Genomic DNA, 23,868 nt, shown 5'->3' with positions numbered 1-23,868 from the left:
AAGGACACCAACCATTTTCCCTTTGCAGGTCCCCTTTAAAATCCATTTAGTGGGAAACAGCCTTCATGGCTGATAAACTAGTAGACATTGGAATAAACCAAGGGAAAAAAAATTATAGGGGAACAAAGTCACCATTCCACAGCCCAATCCCTTGCTGTTGTAGCAGTCTTCTCAGACATTACCCTCAAACAATGAGCCATGAGAACATCTGAGTCATCCCATTGTCTCTGATTCCCAGCATACTTTCATTTCAGGAAGCCTTGAGTTAAAAAACATTGTTTAATTAGTTGTAACTGCACAAAGCACTTATCCTGGCATATACCACTAAGAAAAAGAGGAAGAAGAAGACACTAAACCTCAGGTCTGGAAAGAGAGAGACAGAAGAACAAGAAATACACTGTCAGAGCAAAGAATAAAAGTACGACCCCTAAGGTAACTGAAAACCACAAGGGACTGATAAGTCCCAAGGAGCCTTTTGTCAGTTTCCTTATAGAAAGCCTTATCAGCACTGAAGTGGACTGAAGTCAGAGATCTGTCTGCATAGAGCTCCTCCTGATAAGTATTTTTGTTTCTTATTTATCTTGCTGGTCTTTATTACATTGTTACTTTGTTAGATTTTCTATCAACTAAAATTTTGGTGACTTTGTGTAGCAAATAAAAAGGAGTAATGATGTGATCAAAGAGCCTCCACTTCTGGATGCCCATCTTGAAGATCGTGCTCACCACCCATCGACTTTCAGTGTGCTGAGAACTGCTGAAAATCTGCCCATGGGTGTCTCAAGTTGCACACACAAAAACAAAAGTATCCAGAGTTTGGGGCACTCTTGAAAATGTGGGACTTTATAAGGCACCTCTCACCTGCCCCTAAAACATCATTACAGTTCAACAGAAAGAGAATGGAAATTCAGATAAGGAAACTGATCAAATTAGGGTGGGTCTGAACCTCAGAGACTCAAATCGTTTACATGTCAAAGCAGTTTCAGGGAGATGTGGCAGATAGGAGTTCTGTTCCCTTAGGATACAAAAGAGGATAAAAACAAACACAAAAATGGACAAGGATGGATTATTATCTTCTCTTTTACAAGGCATCCAGATGGAGATGCAGGGCCAAATTCTGCTTTCAGTAATTTTGGTGTAAAGCAGAATAATTGAAGTCAATGGAACTATTCCAGATTTCCACTGATGTAGCCAAGATCAGATTTTGGCCCGCAGTGGTCAGAAGTTGATTAAGATTGATCTATCTATCTATCTATTCTTCATAATACTTTGCTCTGTTATAGTACCTATCATCTGAAGGTTTCAAAGCACTTTCCAAATCTCTTTGGCTTAAGCCTCCCAACATCCCTATAAAATATTATTTCCATTTGATAGGTGGAAAAACTGAGTCATAGAGGGGGTAAATGATTTGACCAAAGTTGCTAAGAAGTCAGTAGCATATCTCAAGTCTCTCAGTTCTGGGCTTTAACCACAATCTTAATCTATTGGTACTGCAAGGCACTGTACATGGGCACTTTGCTTTATCCTCTGAATGATAGATGTGCTTGGCTGCTACTATAATACTGAATCGGATTAGTAAGAAAAGGAGCCCAACTCCCCAACCAAAACAGAATTTCTTTGTGTATCTTTCTCCTGCGATCTTTTGTATTCATTGGCTGGCCTGGAGGTGGGCTTTGACTAGTAAAATTACAATGCATTGTCAAATGGGCGATTGAGTTCAAGACAAGGACTGGTGTCTAAAGAAGGATTTAATTATTTGCATAGGTGTTAAATAACTGATTTTTAAAAATATAATGTTGGCATACCCAGCACATTCCTGAACATAGGAGCTGACATCATAGAGGTACAGGACAGGCAGGGACCTTGATAGGTCATCTAGTCCAATCACCTGCCCGGAGACAGGCCTAAGTATTATCTAGACTATCACTGAGGTGTTTGTCTAATCTGTTCTGATAAAGCTTCATTGATGGGGATTCCACAAGTTCCCTAAGTAATTTGTTCGAGTGCTTAGCTACCCTTACAATTAAGAAGTTTTTCCTAACGTCTAACCTAAATCTCCATTGCTACAATTTAAGCCCATTACTTCTTGTCCTCTCCTCAGTAGATATCATGCTCTTTTTTCTAACAGCCTTTTACATACTTGAAGCCTGTTATCATGTCCCCCCCTCAGTCTTCTCTTTTCCAGAGTAAACAAACCCAACTTTTAGAATTTTTCCTCATAGGTCATGTTTTCTAGACCTTTAATTATTTCTTTTGTTCTCCTCTGGACTCTCTCCAATTTGTCCACATCTTTCCTGAAGTGTCATGCTCTGAACTGGACACAGTACTCCAGTTGAGGCCTTACCAGTGATGAGCAGAGTGTAAGAATTACTTCTCACATCTTGCTTACAATACTCCTGCTAATACATCCCAGAATGATGTTTGCTTTTTTTGCAACAGTGTTACATTTTTGACTCGTATTTCATTTGTGATCCACTATAACCCCCAGATCCTTTTCTGCAGTACTCCTTCTTAGGCAGTCATTTCCCATTTTGTATTTGTGCAATTGATTATTCCTTCCTAAGTACAGTACTTTGCATTTGTCCTTATTGAATTTCATCCTATTTATTTCAGACCATTTCTCCAGTTTGTTAAGATTTTGAATTCTAATCCTGTTCTCCAAAGTGCTTGCTACCCCACCCAGCTTGGTATCTGTGATGAGTTCCCAAGATACAACCTGGAACTGGAGTACTGCTGAGCTCACCAACCTGGGCTCCCTCTCACACTGTACTGCTGTGACAAGCTGCAAACCTCTGATAGGTACTGCGCTTACACAGACATCCACAGGCAGGGATACATCCAACTGAGTTACATGAATGCTTTTCCCAGACACTCATTAACTAACAATAGAGGGGCTCCAGCCAGTTCCCTCAGCTCCTAACCATGCAACCCTGAGCTGTACTGTCTTGCACTGGTCAGAAGCCTGACTAGTGTACGTTTATTACCCAGTCCACCCCTCCCTAAATGTGGAGAGGATATGCAACAGTCTTTGTTCCTGAGCTGAGGTTTCTCAAGCACTTCAAGGTAAATCATAAAACAGGTTTATTAACTACAGATAGATTTTAAGTGATTATTCGTGGTAGGCATAAAAGGACAGAGATGGTCTCCAAAGAAAATAAAAATAAGTGCATAATCTAAATCTCAATCCTTATTACACTAGGCAGTATTCCAGTCATGTGAATGAACCCATGATGCCAATTATGTTGTAATTGTGTTTTGTCACTAGTATTTCTAGTTCTTCCTATGTATTCCCCATTCTTCTTGCACTAGAATGCAGACATCTAAGATGTTCATTAAATTTCCCCTCTGTATTCCCTCTGGTCTCTCCTTTGTCCCCACTGTGATTGCCCATGTTCCCCCCATATTCTGACCCTTCACCCAGATCATAGAATCATAGAATCATAGAATATAAGGGTTGGAAGGGACCCCAGAAGGTCATCTAGTCCAACCCCCTGCTCGAAGCAGGACCAAATCCCAGTTAAATCATCCCAGCCAGGGCTTTGTCAAGCCTGACCTTAAAAACCTCTAAGGAAGGAGATTCCACCACCTCCCTAGGTAACGCATTCCAGTGTTTCACCACCCTCTTAGTGAAAAAGTTTTTCCTAATATCCAATCTAAACCTCCCCCACTGCAACTTGATCTCCATGTTCTGGACTTACCTATGGCCTTTTATCTCCTTCCCCCATTAAACCTAGTTTAAAGCCTGCCTAGCCAGTCTGTATCAAAAGATACTCTTCCCCTTCCTTGATAGGTGGACCCCATCTATACTAAGCAGTCCTTCTTCTTGGAACAGCACCCCACGGCTGAGGAAGCCGAAGCCCCTCTGGCAATACAGCCATGCATTTAGCTCCAGGGTCCTCAGAACATATACTGTCTAGCTATCTAGCTACCTGCCTTATTGGGAGACACACTATTGACAAGATCCTCAGCCGGCATAGATTGGTGCAGCTCCATGGATTTCAGTGGAGCTATGCTGATTTATACAAGTGAGGCTATGGTGCTACAGGCCCATCTAGTCTGATATACCATCATCTACCAACCAGGAACTGAACAGTGGGGAGCTTTTCATATCTGTTGAAATTCAAGAACTATTATTAAATACCTATTCAGTTATGTTACTAAAATTTAGTAAAAACTTTCTTCACAAGTAATGCAATGTAATTGATAAACACCATTTTGACTGTCTAAATTCTCATGGTTTAGTTTGAAATTTGACCCATTCTGTCATGTGTTGAGAAGTGCCAGTGTACATTAAGCAAGGATGTTCTAAACCTTTCAGATCATTCCACAGGGGCAAGATGAACTTGCAACTGGTCATTCCTGGATTAGTCATCCTGCCCATTAAACTAGTAGGGACAGCTCTGTTTCTCATCTATTGTGAGTATCGCTGTGCATTTGTAATTTTGAGTTATTATTTATTGATTTTATAGCACTTTTCTTATAGCGGCTGATACTTTCAAGTGTGTGTTGTCTAGTGTGGGATATTACAGTGAATCTTAGCATCTCACACAAACCAAACTAGGCACAAAATACCCCCAAGAATGGTGCTGGGATTGGATCTAGGCAGCGGTGATGTGTCCTAGGAACACTTCTCTGTGGCTCGCTGAAGAGCTGAGCAGCATCCTGAGGTAACCCAAAAACTCCTCTTTGCTGCATGACTTTGTATGAGTAAAAGAATAAACGGACACAAATCAGACATCAGGAATGGTAACATACAAAAGCCAATAGGAGAACACCTCAATCTCCCTGGACATTCAATAACAGATTTAAAAGTAGCCATCCTTCAACAAAAAAACTTTCTTCAAAAACAGACTTCAAAGAGAAATTGCAGATCTACAATTCATTTGCAAATTTAACACCATAAATTTGGGCCTGAATAGGGACTGGGCATGGCTGGCTCTATAAAAGCAATTTTCCCCCTCTGGGTATTGACACCTCCTCATCAATTATTGGGAGTGGACCACATCCACCCTGACTGAATTGGCCTTGTTCACACTGGTTCTCCACTTGTAAGGTAACTCCCTTCTCTTCATGTGTCAGTATATTTATGCCTGCATCTGTAATTTTCACTCCATGCACCTGAAGAAGTGGGTTTTTTTACCCACGAAAGTTTATGCCCAAATAAATCTGTTAGTCTTTAAGGAGCCACCGGACTCCTCATTGTTTTTGTGGATACAGACTAACATGGCTACCCCTCTGCTACTTTGTATGAGTAAGCCATTCATAATGTGCACTTTAATGTACCTTGGGAGTGAAAAAGAACTGAAACGGTGACTGCACAATGGTGTGTGATCTTTTTAGATACTCTTTACAATTTAATATGTAAACTATCATAGTAAAGTACGTGTGTCAGGCTGCTGTCCCCTGGGATCTAAACCCAGAAGGGTAATAGCAAACTTTTAGATTAATTAACTGGTGAAGCTGCACTTGGTAATACGATTTCATGTGTAACTTCAGCCTCCATCTCCCATGTCATAATACATCTCTTCCCCTTTCTCTATTAGTAGTCTTAATTTAGGATTGTTATATTTGTGTTTCCCTGTCCCCTTAGTATAAGACCCTCTTGCTCACATTCACTTAGGAAACCTGAGTGAAATGTTTTCCAGTGGCCACCAACACTTCTCCAAGAATGGCCAAACAGAGTGACTTTTGAGTGATTCCTGATGCTTTCCCTGCAGAATTCCTGGTCTCTGTGAAGTGAGAAATGGATCACAACCCACCAGATATGTGCCCTGGATAGAAAGGATTCATAGTGGGGAAGGGAAGAATTTGTTTTCCAAGGAGTAATTGTTTTAGCTAAGGGAATTTTTTTACTCCTAGTTGCACTAAGTGATCTCACAGCTGGAGTTTCCTCTTTCTCTGATAGCTGACAGTTTCTGCCTGGGTCACAGAGGCATAGAGAAAAACTGAGCATTTTACTCCTGGGGGAATTCTGTGCCACCACACATTCACATAATTTATGACCCCCCCAGATTTCTTTGCTTTCCCTCAGAAAAATGACTTTCAGATAGGGAAGCAAAGGGAAGCCACAAGAGCAGTCATGCAACCTCCCCAGCAGTATGTTTTGGGTGCCCAGCACAGCCAGCAGAGAGGTAAATCACTGTGGGGCAGGAGGCAGGACTGGGGAAGACCCGGCTGGTAGCTCCTACCCTGTGCTGGGCTCAGCTGCTAGTCCTGGCTGGGCTGGGGAGGATGGGACTTCCTCTGCCTCTGCACGGCATCTGGGGCTGGTTCATACCCACTCCCAGATTTCTCTCCCTGCAGCAGAGGAACAATGGGTGCAGGAAGCTCTACAAAATTCCCCTCCCCCCGCTTCCTGCACCCATTGCTCCTCTGCTGTAGGGGGAGGGATTCCAGTACAGGGAGCTGTTCATACCCAGACCCTCCCAAGGAGCCTCACCCCCCGCACTCAGAATCCCCACCATGAACTCCACTCCCCCTGCACCTGGACCACCCCGATGAGCCACATGCACGCAGATCCGCACCCCACTGAGCCCCAACCAGCTACACATGGGTCCCCACCCCACTGAGCCCCAGTCCCCCAGCATCTGAAGCCCCCCACACCCAGACCCCTTGCTGAGCTCTATTCCCCCACACCCAGACCCGTTCAACTGAGCCCCAACCACCTTCACCCCCCTCCAGAATCCCATTACTGTTTCACCCAGAAGCCCCCAACAAGCCCCTGTGCATCCAGATCCCCACCACAACCAGATCCCCCACGGAGCCGCCAGCACCCAGATTGCCCCACACACATAACCCTCTCAACCCACAACCGGATCCCCCACATTAAGCCCCTTCACACTTGGATCCTGCCTTGCCTTGGTGAACCTGGCATGGAGGGGCAGGGCCCTGCGGTGTTTCTGGGACAGGCCCAGTCCTTGCACTGTGTCAAGGTTGGGTGCAGCCTCACCGCTGAGTCTGTGTCCCAGGGGGGAGCTGCACAGTGATCTCCCACCTCTGTGCAGCCCATGGCCTGTGCTCCCCAATGCCATGCTGGAGCCTCCACATTTATTTGATAAATAAAATTGTCAGAATTTTAAAATATTGTGTGCAGAATTTTAAATATTTTGGTGCAGAATGCCTTTAGGAGTAATGGCATTTGTTTCTGTATTCGGTGTAGCTGTGTTTTTCCCAGGATATTGGAGAGACAAGGTGGGTGAGGTAATATCTGTTATTGGACCAACTTCTGTTGGTGAGAGAGCCAAGTTTTCAAGCCACACAGAGATCTTCATAAAAGATCTCTCTCACCAAAAGAAGTTGGTCCAATAAAAGATATTACCTCACCCACCTTGTATCTCCGTTTGTTTCTGTGGCAGGGGGAGAAATAGGGCATGACAGCAGTTTGTAAAGCATGTTACAACATTTGTCTTGGTGAAGCAAAGGGAGTGACCCATCCTGTGGGCATATAGGGCTTGAAACATCAGTGCAGACCCAGTCCTCTTCTGGGGATAGGGAAGTGAAATGATTCCCACACAGCCAGGAGTATTCCTAGGGTTTTTCTGCTATGGACAAGATGTGTCTGGAATATGGAAAGTCACTTATTCTGGGAATTAGATTTGACCAACAAATTATTCACAAACATGGCTGATTTCTGTAGAGAATTTTTCTTTGCCCATGTTTGCACCCCTTCTTGCTTACTTTTTACAAACATATGTTATCATTATTTGTGTTACCGGAGTGCCTAGGAGCGCAAGTCAAGGGCCAGGACCTCATTGTTTTACATGCTATACAAAAACATGTGCGACAATCAAGCTTTGTTCTATGGACATTTATGGCAAGCTAATTTCAGATCCATAGTCATGATTCATTGCACTCTGTCTGTATTTAGGGTTCTGTATTACCATTTATCCTTTGTTTGTGTCTGTACTGTAGCCTGTCCCTATACCAGCGTTGATGAGTGTTGTTACTGGCAGGAATACCAGAGATATTAGTGCTCCCATTAGCTTTATGCTGTAATCTCCCTCACCCCTATTCCAGGCCAATGATAGCTCCCTGGGCATGCGGTTGTGTCATGGGCTATGAACACCCTTTCCAAACAACTGCTATTAACCAAATGTTGTATAGGCAGCATTAAGGCTCATCTCCAGGAGAACAACATCTGGGCTTGTGTTCAGTTCCACAGATCTTCCCCATGCCGGGCTCTCAAGGGACCCTCAATTCCACAACTGAGGAGAGCATAACAGGTAAGATGCTGGGGTTCTCTATGAAATTCTGTTGAGCAAAGGGGGTGTTCTCTTTGTTTCTGTTGAATGCTCATATTGTTATTACTGAAACTAGAGGGCCTACCTGAGTTTGTGGGCCTATTGTACTGGGCAAGGAGCACCCGTGCTCACAACAGCCAAGTGAAAAAAAAATCAGAGTGGAGCAAAAATGGCCTTCTAAAAAAAAAAGCCCAGTTGCTCATTGCCCCTGGAAACTGGTGCCCTGCTCAACTGCCCCTAGAACTGGCCCTGTACAATTACATGGTAAAAGTTCCTGCCTGCCCTGAAGAATGTACTGTCTAAATAGAAACCACAGGATAAGTATCATAAGCCCCATTTAACTGCTGGGGAACTGAGGCACAAAGAGATTAATTGACAACTACAACTCTAGTGATAATCCCACTGCCACATATGTACCTGATATTGAAGAAAAAAATGCAATTCCTTGGCATATCATTGTATTATTGGACCAATATAATAGCAAGGGGGCAGAATTTCATGGACCGCTTTAACTCTGAATTTCCCAACTGTGGTTAAATCCTTAAATTTGAGAGTGTATTAGAGAATAAGGATGTCCCAATGGTTAAGATGCTAGCCTCGGACTTGGGAGATCCAAATTCATGTCCTTGCTCTGCCACAGCCTCCTGTGCAACCTTGGGGAAGTCACTTAGTCTCAGTTTCTCACGTATAAAATGCATATTATTGTACTTCCATACCTCACAGATCAATTATGAGATGCTCAAATATTATGGTAATAGGGGCCACAGAAGTACCTTAAAAGGGTTAGCTTCACTTTTTGTATCTAATATACTCAAATTGTTCAGACAAATGACTATCTATGGATTATTTGCACAGTAACTGATGCTAAGATTCAGTATTTGGACTTAAAATGGTCTCCTAACCACATGTATTCTGAATGTGCGTTTGTGATCAAATATCTGTCTAGATGAGGCTCTCATTTTTGTAGTATCTGAGAACCTCACAAACATTAATGAATTTATCCACACAACACACCTTTTCAGGTTGGCAAATATCATTAATCTAATTATACAGATGGGGAGGCTCAGAAAGATCAAGCCCAGATTTTTGGTGACGGTTTTCAATACTAGGAGCCTAAAGTGAGGCTCCTAAATCCATATTTAGATACCTGCCTGGTTTTCAAAAGTGCTGAGCACCCACTGTTCACACTCGGTGGCCAGGTACTGAATTTAGACCAATGTGTTTTAATCACAAAATCATCCTTCCTCATATGAGCATTTCCTCACAGATATACATGTCTGATACTTTCATTGAAATAAATGATACACCACTTTGAAAACTTCATGAGGTTGTGAGTGTGAAGGGGCTCCAAGAGGGATGAGTTGAACTACAGCCCTAAGGTAAAATGTTCAGAAGCGCCCAAGGCCTAGATTCACAAAAGGATGTAGATGGTGAGATCCATCACAACACCTATCTTTTAAGCACCTAGAAAATCACAGGAACAACACTGCAATCCACACAGCTTGAGTTAGGCATCTAGGCTCCCTATACAATGAATGAGGAGAGATAGGTTCCTTGGAATGTGATTCACAAAAGCCAGCACACTAGGTGGGGAGTTGCCTAAAATAGCCAATGTGAGATGCTGGTGAGATGCTATGCCCTGCCCCTCTTATAGACCTTGTCTGCACTTGTGGTGGTGTGTAGGGTATGTGTAGCTACACGCCACAGTGAAAGACAGGCTATTTCCACAGTTTGGCATGTAGCTGCATGCGACAGTGAAAGCCTCTGGTGGGGGGAAGTGGGGAAAGGCTCTGATGGGGGAGGCAGTGGGGAATGAGCCTTTCCCCGCTGCCTCCCTCCATCCAGAGTCTTTCACAGCTGCATGTACTGTACACACTGCCGCAAGTGTAGGCAAGGTCATGAAGATAGGAGCTTAAACCCAGTCTGCAGAACTTTGAAAGTGAATAAAATAAGTTGAAGTAAGGCCACCTTAATTCTGAATAAAACTGTCCACCCAGGGATTTAAATATATTGATTTAAATTCACACTTCAGCTTAAACCAGTATAAATCTCCCATGTAGATAAGTCCTAATGGCCAAGCCAGTGTCTTTCCACAGGAGCTGGGATGCCTTCTAAACTAAAGGTTTGTCTACCCGAGATTTTAAGTTCTGTTAAGTGATTGCCAATTATGCAAGGTAGTTAATACAGTTGTAAAGGCTAGTGCTGACCTCCCCAAACATTTGTTCCAGGTACAGATATTTGTAGTTTACCCTAAGGCCTGGTCTACACTATGAGTTTATGTTGAGTTTAGCAGCATTAAATCGAATTAACCCTGCACACGTCCACACAACGAAGCCATTTTTTCGACAAAGGGCTCTTAAAACAGATTTCTGTACTCCTCCCCAACGAGGGGATTAACGCTGAAATCGACATGGCCGTTTCGAATTAGTGTGGATGCAATTCAAAGGTATTGGCCTCCGGGAGCTATCCCACAGTGCACCATTGTGACCGCTGTGGACAGCACTCTGAACTCGGATGCACTGGCCAAGTGTACAGTAAAAGCCCCGGGAACTTTTCAATCTCACTTCCTGTTTGGCCAGGCGAGCTCATCAGCACAGGTGACCATGCAGTCCCTGAATCAAAAAAGAGCTCCAGCATGGACCAAACGGGAGGTACTGGATCTGATCGCTGTATGGGGAGAGGAATCCATGCTATCAGAACTACGTTGCAAAAGACGAAATGCCAAAACATTTCAAAAAATCTCCGAGGCCATGAGGGACAGAAGCTACAGCAGGGACGCAACACAGTGCAATGTGTGAAACTTAAGGAGCTCAGACAAGCATACCAGAAAACCAAAGAATCAAACATACGCTCCAGGACAGAGCCCCAGACATGCTGCTTCTACGCTGAGCTGCATACAATTCTAAGGGGGGGCCGCCACCACTACCCCACCCCTGTCCGTGGACTCCGATGATGGGGTACTCTCCGCCATGCCTGAGGATTTTGCGGACGGGGAAGATGAGGAGGAGGAGGACGAGCTTGAGGAGAGCACACAACACACCGTTCTCCCCAGCAGCTAGGATCTTTTTATCACCCTGACTGAAATACCCTCCCAACCCAACGAAGCCGGAGAAGGGACCTCTGGTGAGTGTACCTTTTTAAATATAATACATGTTATAAAAGCAAGTGTTTTTTAATGATTAAATATCCCTGAGGACTTGGGATGCATTCGTGGCCAGTACAGCTACTGGAAAAGTCTGTTAACGTGTCTGGGGATGGAGCCGAAATCTTCCAGGGACATCTCCATGAAGCTCTCCTGGAGGTACTCTAAAAGCCTTTGCAGAAGGTTTCTGGGGAGAGCAGCCTTATTCCATCCTCCATGGTAGGACACTTTACCATGCCATGCAAGTAGCAAGTAATCTGGTATCATTGCATGACAAAGCCTGGCAGCATATAGTCCCGGTGTTCGCTGGCATTCAAGCAACATCCGTTCTTTATCTCTCTGTGTTATCCTCAGGAGAGTGATATCGTTCATGGTAACCTGGTTGAAATAGGGGAATTTAATTAAGGGGACATTCAGAGGTGGCCGTTCCTACTGGGCTGTTTGCCTGTGGCTGAAAAGAAATCCTCCCCGCAGTTAGTCACGCAGTGGGGGGGGTTGAGGGGGGGTGTCATTGGCGCTGAGATGTTCATGTTTGGCTAGCAGGGATCTTCCCTGCTAGCAGCCAGGCGGTAGGGGGAAGGGTAAAGCGATCATCCCAGAGAATTGGATGGTGGGGGCGGGGTTAGTTTGGTTTCTGCTGCTGCACGTTAACATGAAAACCGCAGCACTAAATGGCCAACTCAACGGGCTTTACTTGGTATGGGAAAGGAGGGGGCTGTTGTTATGAAGGTTGCAGAAGCCGAAAGACTATGGCTTACCATGGCCGCCTGCAAGCCAAATTCTGTTGCCCAGCACTGCATGTGTGATCTCTAACACCAAAGCCGCAGGCACTCAATATAAGATGCAAAATGCTACCTTGTACCAAAATCACATGTGCCATGTAATATGAATAGTGTTGTTCACCGTGAGAGTATAGCCATTGTTCTGTAAAATGGATCTTTTTAAATACTTCACTCCCTTTTTTTCTTCCCGCAGCTGCAAATGTTTCAAGCCTCCCTCCTCTGTCCCAAAAGCTATCTCAGATAAGGCGGTGAAAAAAAACGCATGTGTGATGAAATGTTCTCTGAGCTCATGCAGTCGTCCGGCACTGACAGAGCTCAGCAGAATGTGTGGAGGGACACAATAGCGCAGTACAGGACAGTGGCCAATGAACATGAGGAGAAGTGACAGCAGGAAGATCAGAGGAGGCATGAGGCAACGCTGGGGCTACTGCGGGATCAAACGGACATGCTCTGGCGTCGGGTGGAGGTTCATGAATGGCAGCAGGCTCACAGACTGCCGCTGCAGCCGCTGCTTAACCGCCCTCCCTCCTCCCCAAGTTCCATAGCCTCCTCACCCGGACGCCCAAGAACGCGGGGCCGGGGGGGGAGGCTTCGGGCACCCAACCACTCCACCCCAGTGGACAGCCCAAGCAACAGAAGGCTGGCATTGAGGAAGTTTTAAAGTGACCTTTTCCTTCCCTCCTCCCACACCCCACCCGGGCTACCTTGTGGGTTATCTCCCTATTTTTTTAATCAATTAATAAAGAATACATGTTTTTTAAATGATAGTGACTTTATTTCCTTTGCGAGCAAGCTGTGATCAAAGAGGGGAGGACGGGTGGCTTACAGAAAATTTAGAGTCAACCAAGGGGGTGGATTTTCATCAAGGAGAAACAAACAGAAGTGTCACACAGTATCCTGGACAGTCATGAAACTGGTTTTCAAAGCTTCTCTGATGTGCAGCACTTCCTGCTGTGCTCTTCTAACCACCCTGGTGTCTGGCTGCACGTATTCAGAGGCCAGGCGATTTGCCTCAACCTCCCACCCCGCCATAAACGTCTCCCTCTTACTCTCACAGAGATTGTGGAGCACACAACAAGCAGCAATAACAATGGGAATATTGGTTTTGCTGGGGTCTGAGCAAGTCAGTAAACTGTGCTAGCGTGCTTTTAAACATCCAAATGCACATTCTACCACCATTCTGCACTTGGTCAGCCTATAGTTGAACAGCTCCTGACTACTGTCCAGGGTGCCCGTGTATGGCTTCATGAGCCAGGGCATTAAGGGGTAGACTGGGTCCCCAAAGATAACTATAGGCATTTCAACATCCCCAAAGGTTATTTTCTGGTCTGGGAAGTAAATCCCTTCCTGCAGTTGTTTAAACAGACCAGAGTTCCTGAAGATGCGAGCGTCATGAACCTTTCCCGTCCATCCCACGTTGATGTTGGTGAAACGTCCCTTGTGATCCACCAGAGCTTGCAGCACTATCGAAAAGTACCCCTTGCGGTTTATGTACTCGGCGGCTTGGTGCTCCGGTGCCAAGATAGGGATATGGGTTCCGTCTATAGCCCCACCACAGTTAGGGAATCCCATTGCAGCAAAGCCATCCACTATGACCTGCACATTTCCCAGAGTCACTACCTTTGATAGCAGTAGCTCAATGACTGCGTTGGCTACTTGCATCACAGCAGCCTCCACAGTAGATTTGCCCACTCCAAATTGATTCCCGACTGACCGGTAGCTGTCTGGCGTTGCAAGCTTCTACAGGGCTATTGCCACTCCTCAACTGTGAGGGCTGCTCTCATCTTGGTATTCTTGCGCTTCAGGGCAGGGGAGAGCAAGTCACAAAGTTCCATGAAAGTGCCCTTATGCATGCGAAAGTTTCGCAGCCACTGGGAATCATCCCAAAACTGCAACACTGTGTGGTCCCACCACTCTGTCCTTGTTTCCCGGGCCCAGAATCGGTGTTCCATGGCATGAGCCTTCCCCAATAACACCATGATCTCCAAATTGCTGGGGACCGTGGTTTTAGAGAAATCTGTGTTCATGTCCTCATCACTGCGCTTCCGTCACCTCCTCGCCTGGTTTTTCAGGTGCTGGTTCTGCATAAACTGCACGATAATGCGTGAGATGTTTACAACGGTCATAACTGCTGCGGTGAGCTGAACGGGCTCCATGCTTGTTGTGCTATGGTGTCTGCTCGGGCAATCCAGGGAAAAGGGCGCAAAACAATCGTCTGCCGTTGCTCTGACGGAGGGAGGGGTGACTGACAACATGGCTTACAGCGTTGGCTTACAGGGAATTAAAATCAACAACATGAGTAGCTTTGAATCAAGGAGAAACAGAATGGCCCCTCAAGGATAGAACTCAAAACGCAGGGTTTAGCAGGCTGTTGATTTCATGGAGGGAGGGAGGAAGGGAGGAGAAAATGAATACAAAACAAATCTGGTCTATTTCTTGTTTTGATCCACTTAATCTATCTTTATACATCTTGCTGGCAGCAGACGGTGCAAGTATGACTGCTGGCCATCGTCATCTCCTGGGTGCTTGGCAGAAGACAGTGTAGTAGGACTGCCAGCGGGACTGAATCGCCATGAGACAAAACTTAAAAGGGAAATGACCTGGCTGAGTCACTCCCATGTTTGCCCAGGTGCCCCGACCAACCTCACCGAGGTCTGCTAAAAGAGCACCCTGGAGTACGGCAACAATGGCTACCAGTCATACTGCACTCTCTGCTGCCAAAAGGCAATGAGCTGCTGCTGTGTAGCAATGCCGTACCGCGTCTGCCAGCACCCAGGAGACATATGGTGATGGTTACCTGAGCGGGCTCCATGCTTGCTGTGGTATGGCGTCTGCACAGGTAACTCAAGAAAAAAGGCGCGAAACGATTCTCTGCCGTTGCTTTCATGGAGGGAGGGAAGGGGGGGGCCTGACGACATGTACCCAGAACCACCCGCAACAATGTTTTAGCCCCATCAGGCACTGGGATTTCTACCCAGAATTCAAATGGGTGGCGGAGACTGCGGGAACTGTGGGATAGCTACCCACAGTGCAATGCTCCAGAAGTCGACGGTTGCCTCGGTACTGTGGACACACTCCGCCGACTACATGCACTTAGAGCATTTGTGTGGGGACACACACAATCGACTGTATAAAAACACTTTCTACAAAACCAACTTCTATAAATTCAACCTAATTTCGTAGTGTAGACATGGCCTAAGATTAACTTTCTGAGTGCCTCCATTTAAACAATCCCTTAGGTACTTTTTAAAATGGGACTTAGGCTCCTAAATCACTGAGGTACTTTTGAAAAATTTATTCCTAGCTTTTGTGAAATATTGACAAATGATCTCCCCTGGTATTCAATCAGTACTATGCATTATCAATTCATCCCCAATTTTAGTTAGTGAATTGTTATTCATGAATATTGCCAAAGTGTTTGGATGAACAAATTTGTGGGTGTTTGTCTGAATCACATGGTATTGTTTCTGCTGCCTGATTGGCAGAAACTTTATAAACAGGATATATAATATAATATAATGGTAATTAATTAATATAGATAGGAAAATTAACATGCTAGTTTTATCCATGTAGCTTTTTTTAACTGTTCAACCAGCTCTAATGTACAGTGATACTGTTCCTAAAAATGATTCCAACTTTGAATTGAATTCCTCAGAGAGGAATTGGATTTTCTTTTCAGTTGTACAGACTACCCCAGGCCTGCCTAAGACACAACCTGATTCCGGCACAATCACAACTACAGCTCGTGACAGAACAGGTACGCCTGTGGAATTTATAATCCCATTTAAGATATCAGTTTGATAAAAGTAGAGGAGGGCCTAAAGCAGAACCTCATATCTAGCCCCTCTTTTCTAAAGGTTGGTGGAGAATAAGGTTCAAATATCCTGATCCAAATTTGACCCTACGGTTTTGTTTTTGATTGAATCCAAACCCTAAAGGGGCCTATTTTCCAGATCCAATTTGGATGCAGCCTTAAAATGACTAAAATACCATGAGAATATCTGTTCTTGGAAGATTTCCACCATTCTAGATGGCAGAAATTTGTCCATTTTAGCTAATATCAGGACATTTCTTCCACTAGGGATCAAAATCTCCCAAGGACAGTTCAGTAGGTTTTGGCACTGCCAAGCCCTAAACAGCTTTAAATGCTAAATCCAAACCTGCTATTCAGGCCATCTCTAGAATTTCTTGACGTTGGATAGTTACTTCTGATGGTTCCTGTGGGATACTTTCTCTGCCCTTAGGGGACTTGCAGGATGGATATGGAGCTACAGTGCTGGGCACATTACAATATTTTAGGCATATAGGTGACTAGATGGGCAGATTAAGTATTGTGTTGAAATATACAGACATGTCTGTATTCAGCTATACATACATGGTGAGGACCTCTCCCCTTACACGGATGTAAATGAAGATTAATTGAATTAAGGTCCATGAAGATGGACCTTTGTATGCAGGGATAGTTTAAGGTTATGAGGGGCCCAAGGCTAATGGGAGGGAAGGGCCTAAGTAGGAATTACATATTGCAAAGAAATAATGAAGTCATCAAACATTTATGTACATACATATTTACATATTATTTATTTATGTAAAATTAATAACTTTATTCTACTCTCACTACACTCAATTCTTCAAACAGTTACTGCTGAGTCAGAGAGAGCATGAGGGATGCTATGCTGTCCTTCTCTTAGGCCTCCTTCCTCCTATTGTAATGACGTGCTCATCTGTAGGAGGACGAACACTGCAACTTGCCCCATCCTGCTCACCTCTTCCAACCTTGTGCTTCTACCCTCAGCTCTCCATATGACACAGCGCAAAGCCAAGCCCTGTAGGTGTTTCCCACAAGCTATGGACTCTATACCACATACCCTGTCTCACTCTGTCTGCAGTCTGGGAGGCAGCCAGCTTTTGTTATGTAAAAGAAAACCACTCAGGTGTAAAATCCACTGAAGCAGAGGAAGTAGCAGTGGGAAAATTACATTGGGTGACGTATTTTAGGCTGTCTTGCTCTGAAAGCTGCCTCCCAGTGTTGCACTAGCTAAGGAAAATGAATTACTGTTTTCACATTGAACCCAAATATTATTTGTGGGATGATATCCAGTTTGTGTAGTTAATCTCCAGTGATTCATCACATCAGGCTAATCTGTCACCAAGCTCTTCCACAATTAGAATAATACAATAGAATCATAGGATTGGAAGGGACCTTAAGAGGTCATCTAGTCCGGTCCCCTGCACTCATGGCAGGACTAAGTATTATCTATTCTAGAATGTGTGATCAGCAGCTCTGACATGAGGTTTTTTAAGCATGAGTTCTGTGTGCACCAGACCCGTATGGTTTGCATTGGTTTGTTTTAAGCTTTCTGCAAGAAAAAGGCAACAGCTAGAAGTGACACAGATCTTTAGATGGTTGCCCAGTCATAATATTTAGTGCTTTTGTACTATGTTAGCTCTTCAGAATCACTGTACAAGCATTAAACAAACTTAAAGCCTTTCAGTTTTTGAATGACTAGGAATTGACAAAACAGAGCTATTCCCTGTTGTGTTCTCTGCCCCCCTGAACAAAAGGACTTCATTGAAAATCAGCATCTTAAAAGAACCATTCAGGATCTTTCAAAAGAACGGTCCAACCAAGGCTGCTGTAGTGACACCCTTGTTACATCAGGTCTGGTGTTTGTTTAGGGCTGGGTAGAATGAAAGAAGAGCTTCCTGTTTCGTTTGCATGTGTAAATCAAGCAGACCTTGCTTATTTTTTTTGCCTTAAAGTGCTCAGAGTTTAGGGGAGGAAAGTGAATGAAATTCTGCTTATACCAGGTGTGAAAAAGCAGAAGGGACCAAAATCTATTCTTGTAGAAAAATCTGTTCTCCCTGAAGTCAACAAGGCTACACAGGTGTAACTGTCAGCAGGAATCGACCTGTGTTCTAGAATCACACACATTCCGTGCTTACCCAACATTTGCCACTTGGGAGAGAAGTTAGTTTGAGTTGGGGCAGAAAAATGAGGACTAACTTCAGGTTTATTTAGCTTTAAGTTTTTGGGATGAAACTCAAAAGAAATCAAATGTGAGATACTTTCATGATGGATTGAACTGCTAGAGAACCAGCATATGGACTGAACCTGCCTTTAGCCTGTTCAGCCAGTCTTTCTATCATAGCCTGCTAAGAAGTGGATTTAAAATCTGTGAGGGAAAGGGGAGGGAGAAACCTACAACATTGTGTGTTGAGCTTCCTCCAGTGCTCTTGCAACCCCTTAAAAGTACAAAGATGCTCTGGCCTTTGGAACTAGGCTGAGCATGAGGAAAGAACTTTGTTGCCTGTGCATCCCAGTACAGAAAAATATATCAAAGAAAAAAATTAGATTTCTTTGATTTTTAGTACAGTTCAATACAGTATGGAACACAGTGCATCATAAATCTGAAGCCCCTCAGTGGAAGGTATTGTTAAAGTACTGGTATCCAGAATGGGATGTTTTGTTTTGTTTTTCCTACAAATGTGGGAATTCATTCCTTATACATGGGAGGGGCAATAGTTCTGGCTGGAGTTGGATAGAGTGTGTGCAGGTTCCGTGCAAGCTTCCCACCCTACCTCTCTGGTACTGCCTCTTTCCCCTGCCACCCCCTTGCCCTGCCAACCCTCCCCCCACCCCGGCACTCACCAGTTGTCCAGAAACAGGACCCAGCACACACAGAAGATAATGGTGAAAGGCACTAGGACCCAGGAGGCAGCGTCCTGGAACTGCCTGCCAGCCTCAGCCCAGGAGAAGGACATAGGGAGCTTCTTCCCACCCTGACAGCTCAGCAGAGCTCCAGAGACTCAGGGATGGGGGAAGCTGGGGCGGGGAGACAATGCCTGCTCAAACTGTATCCGCAACTGGCACATGTTCCCGTGGTAACCGGATTTTGAGTGTCCGGTCACCAGAGTTAACCAGGTACCTGGCAGTGTGTTCCTGCAGTGCGGGGAGACGCAGCTGAGCTCCTTCCAAGCCACAGGGGACTGCTTTGCCTTGCCTGCTGGCAGGAGTGCTCTAGCAGGGCTACATGAGCAAGCTTGCCCTCCCCCACCACCCGGGCCGTGCCCCATGCCTGACCAGTAGGGCCTAAAAATAGGAGGGCCTAAGGCTATAGCCTTATTAGCCAAATGGTTAATCCGGCCCTGTTTGCATGCCTATTAGATAGATGCTGTAGTGAGGGCTGAGATGGAACTTGTGTTTAAATGCTTACATTCAGGTGCTTATCATTCTTTTTAAAGTATATAAACTGGTAATTGGTCATGCTTGTTCCCAACCCAAAAGTGAATTTCTGGAAGTTTAGTACATTTGACATGGATGTTTCAGAGATATATGAGTGTGAGTAAACAGCATTTGCCCACCACATTTCCAGATGCTTTTTTATGCTCAGATTACTGAACCAGGCTTTTCCTTCAAAGCAGAAATTTGCCATGGATATACATATGTGTAAATCAATGGAACAATTCCCCCCCCCCCCCCGTTACACTAGTGTAAATCCTAGTTAACTCAGTGAAAGTAAGTGACTTCCTTCAAATTTATACAGTTGGAAATGAGAGCAATATCTAGCCCACAGAGAGTTGAACCTGTTCACACAAAGTGTGAGTCTGGTCCTTAGGGACAAATTTTGTCCTTACCCATACTCCTCCATTTCCATTGATGTCAAATTCACACACTCACATCCACTCACCCCCTGGCCCATGCAGTTATGTTTATTTAATTGACTATGAGAGATGGGCCTGAACCAAACCTTCCCTCTCACCCAAAGCACCCCAAACTGTTTGTATTGGGAGGTATTTGAAATATGAATCTGTATCCAATATCACATCTAGTATCTTTCTCTATAGTATGCTGACACAAAACTCCAGATGCAAACACTCATGAGCTTTGGGAGGCCTGAGACCTGGATGCAAAGTCTGCAGCTGGGGTGCAGTTCTAGTGTCACAGTGTAGGGCAACTGCGCTTGTATTTCCCCTCAGGGGTTCAGCAAGGACATCCACTTCCAGGCTTTCGGTTCCCCTGGCCCTCACCTCTCTTGGGTGGAGACACGTCTCTCTCTTTTCCTTTCCGACCAGGATATTTTTAGGCTGAACAGTTTTATGCCTTTATTGTGGTATTTCCTGCAAAAGACAGACTGCCTAAACAGACCTGCTTGCTTTTTCTCCCAGAAGCAGGTAATCAGTAGACAGTAGGTTTTTATTCCCAGGTCGTAGCTTCAAAGGCCTTCCAAGTATCTCCTAGGAAACCCACTTCATATGTATTATCCCAAACAGATTTTTGAAGTTCCTAACGTATTCCCAAGGTTTACATTAGTCCGTCTCCTGAAAAAGTTACTGTAGGATTGTATGTAACACATAAACTGTTACATTTTTAATGCAATAGATCCCATGGGTATTAAACTTAATTCAATAATGTTTAACTTAATTCAAGTAGAAATTCAAATAAACCCCATCTAATATATACATCTAATGCCTACATAGTCTAATCTATATATTTAACCTATATAGATGTGACATCTTGAAAATAAAACACATAGGACCAACTTCAGAGATGAGTCAACCAGATTCTTGGTGGGGTTAATGTGTGTGTAACTGAAGAGACTGAGTAGCAGCTGATTCAGAGCCAGTTAGGCTCATCCATAGTTCTGCTGTACTATGGCTGACCTGTAGTGAATCCTTTACTGGCATTTATCCACCTGACCACTGGTCTTCCCTGCCTTTCCAGTGATGTCCTGTAGGCATTGGAAGGGTAGAGAGTTTCCCAGCTGTAAATAAGATTTTTGCCTCTCATCTCTGTGATTTATTTTATAAGTTGACTGTCTCTTCATTTCTGTTCAAAATTCTATGTTTTTCTGTGTGGTCATGTCCCCTTCTACAGCTAAACCCTTACAGTGGGAGGGGCACCGAGGGAATTACTACTTATTTTCTAAAGCCAAAGGGGTCTGGAGTTCCAGCCGAACAGAGTGTGATGAACAGAGCTCAGATCTAGTTGTCATCAGTGACAGAAAAGAGCTGGTAAGATCAAACACTGCTTTGTGGGAATTGAGATTATGCTGAATGCCCAGATCCTCAAATGTACTTAGGTGCCTAACTCCCATTGAAATCTTTGAGGTTCTGAACTTAAGCCTCCAATACTCAGGTTTGTAATCAGTCCTTCCCACTGCAGACAGCTTTCCATGACCAGATCACTGGGTCTCTGTAAGCTGTTGATACCAGACACAGTCATCTGTATAGCAGTGATTCTCCAACTTCTTCATTATGAGCATCTCTTCTAAAGAAAGAGATCCTTTCTTGGGCTCACCAGTCCCCCCAATACCTCAGTTACCCACCATTTTGTTATCAACATGCTGCATTCTGCAAAGCACCAGGAGAGGCCTCAGAGTTTGAGAAAATGCAGCCACAGTGGAGGTTCTGATCAGAGGCCTCAGAGGAATGAGATACATCTCTCTGATCTCCGATTAATCAAGTATCCAACCATACACGTGAATCCTTTGACAACAATGAAGGAGATTCAGTAACCTAAGGCAAAGTAACCTCAGTGTGTAAACTAGTGTTTCACACTCACTGTAAAGCTTCATCTACGCTCAGGGTTCAGAGCTACATCAATTTAAACCAGCTGAAGATCTAGCCCTCCAAGTATAACCACATCAAAGGACCTCATTATAGTACAGCTAAGCTTTAGAGAATTAAATTGAACTATTTAACTTTATAGTATGTAACCTTGGGATGACGTACCCTGCTCCCCACAGTACCTCTGGCTAGCTCTAGTGCCTCACCTCCTCCCCATCCCACCTCATTCCTCTTGGGGTGATTTGCATACCCCAGGGTGCAGAGAGGAAACGATCCCTGTATTCATCTCATGTGCATAGGCTGCGGTCATCCCTCTTTCTTGTTTGGAGTAAGCCAAGGTGGGGAAAAACTCCTTCCATCCTCATAACCTCATGTATCCAAGCTAGGAGCCAGGAAAATTTGCACTAGAATCATATCCCAATATCCTAGTTAACAACGTGAATTATCCCAGGATTCACACAGTCACTAACAAAAAGGTTAGATCCTGTCTGCATTACAAATATTAACCACGTTGCAACTACGTCAAGGGACATTTGGTTGCCAAGAGGAATGAGCTTAAGTGTGAATTGCAGAGTTATACACAGGAGTAGATCATTGGTTTGCAAAGTAATTGTAACTGGCAAAATGAAGGCGGTAACATTTCTCCAGTTACTCTCAATTCAGATGATAACCTGGTTCCTGGCTCCCACAGCCATTACAGACACAGTGGTAAGAGCAGGATAAAGGAGATGTTCTTTGGATTTTCCTCTCACATTTCCTTTGTGTCACTGATTCACCACACACTTCCTTTCCTTGTCAGGAGTTTCTTCGTAATAAAACAAGGGATGCTGATTATTTCATTGGACTAACTTACTCAGAGATGGAGAGGAGATGGTATTGGATTGACAAGACAGAGCTTACGAGAGGCCTGTATGTTTATTCTTTTCTCTCATAGCTAATGAACATAATGGGCCAGAGCATCATCATTTATATGCATGTGTTCAAGATGAGAATCTGGCTAAATAAATGTAAGTGAATCTACCAATGCAACTTCTAGTTCATTGTGGATAGTGCTAGAATCTCCTCTGAAAACAGGCTGTGATTTCCTGTGACTTTGTCAAGTGAACAGTGTTTGCTGAAGAAGTCAGTGCCATTGTCACATGGGCAGAGGGCTCCTTCTAGTCTGGCATTTCATTGAAGCTGTCTCAGAAGAACTGCGTTTGTCATGGAAGTCTACATTAGTGTCAGACAGGACTGAGTTTTTTTCCCTGGGGCTGTTATGGGGAATAATGTTAGCAGATTCTGTGCTTAAGGGAGAAGGAATATCTCCTTAGTAGAGGAGGAGCAGGAAGAAGGGAGACGCTTGTGTATGCATGCGTATACATATAAAGAAATGAAAATAAGGATTTAGTTCAACAGTTCAGCTTCTTTTTTGGTTATTTCTCTTTGCCCAGATTTACTCTGAAACCAAAGACATTGGAGTATGAAAATGACTGTGCAGTTATCAGAGCTGGAGAAGTGAGTCCTGCATCTTGTCACCAACTAAACCACTGGATCTGTGAGAAGACAATGAAATAACTCTTGTTTTGTAGGATGAGTCCCAGCACAGGTAGTCTGTGGCACTGGAATCCAGCTGGAGCATTTCCCCCTAATCTCAGACACAAATATGCACATGTATTCTCATTTTATTATAAAAGAAACCATGATATGATCCTGGCCTATGGCACTTTTTATTTTCTATCCACAACAAATTCCAGACCAAGGTATGCATTTTGGACACCATTTCTGGATGCATTTTCATCAGCACATTGTAGGAAGAGTAATGGAGGACTTTGTTTTCTGTAATAAGGACACTTCACCAATCTGATAGACTCTGCCCTCCATGGAGGGTCACACATGCTGAAAGGATATAGGGTGCAAGAACTACTCAAGGGCCAGGAAAGATCACAGCTCCTACCCATGGACTGCTCTCTGCAGAGCAGAGGTGGGCATGAAGCAGGACCATAGCCCTAGCTCCTCCTCCCAGCATTGTGCAAAAGCATTGGGCCCTAATCCACAAAGAGCCTTAGGCATGGCAATGCAGTCCAGTTCAATGCCTAAACTTTAGGTGTCTGGCTACCCAGTGGAAGCCATAAAACCTGAGTTGGGCACATAGGCT

The 23,868-nt window shown here is 44.3% G+C and overlaps 1 protein-coding gene across 6 annotated transcripts; it reads left to right on the top strand.

Moving 5' to 3' along the window:
• Positions 1-281: 281 nt before the first annotated feature.
• LOC125623114 (C-type lectin domain family 5 member A) lies at positions 282-23,421 on the top strand. Of its 6 annotated transcripts, none has more exons than XM_075120205.1 (7): positions 282-432; positions 4,328-4,413; positions 8,151-8,219; positions 15,817-15,918; positions 21,040-21,176; positions 22,531-22,640; positions 23,165-23,421. In XM_075120205.1, exons 2-7 carry the CDS (start codon positions 4,335-4,337, stop codon positions 23,286-23,288), a joined length of 621 nt encoding a protein of 206 aa, XP_074976306.1. In that variant the 5' UTR covers positions 282-432; positions 4,328-4,334; the 3' UTR covers positions 23,289-23,421. The 6 variants fall into 6 exon arrangements, with proteins under 6 accessions (XP_074976306.1, XP_074976303.1, XP_074976307.1 ...); XM_075120202.1 differs by having other exon boundaries at positions 283-432; positions 4,316-4,413; XM_048821953.2 differs by having other exon boundaries at positions 285-432; positions 4,316-4,413; positions 15,841-15,918.
• Positions 23,422-23,868: the final 447 nt, after the last annotated feature.

The sequence above is a fragment of the Caretta caretta genome, chromosome 1, assembly GCF_965140235.1.
Source record: "Caretta caretta isolate rCarCar2 chromosome 1, rCarCar1.hap1, whole genome shotgun sequence".
In the NCBI taxonomy this organism is placed as follows: Eukaryota; Metazoa; Chordata; order Testudines; family Cheloniidae; genus Caretta; species Caretta caretta.
Note: the sequence above shows the minus strand (reverse complement) of the source record. Positions and strands in the feature narration are given on the sequence as shown.

Excerpts from the sequence above, each read along its gene's own strand:
- LOC125623114 (XM_075120205.1), top strand. The coding sequence starts at position 4,335 with ATGAACTTGCAACTGGTCATTCCTGGATTAGTCATCCTGCCCATTAAA. Across the intron at positions 4,414-8,150 it reads AGCTCTGTTTCTCATCTATT|TTCCACAGATCTTCCCCATG; the intron begins GTGAGTATCGCT and ends GCTTGTGTTCAG. Across the intron at positions 15,919-21,039 it reads TACAGCTCGTGACAGAACAG|CTAAACCCTTACAGTGGGAG; the intron begins GTACGCCTGTGG and ends CCCCTTCTACAG.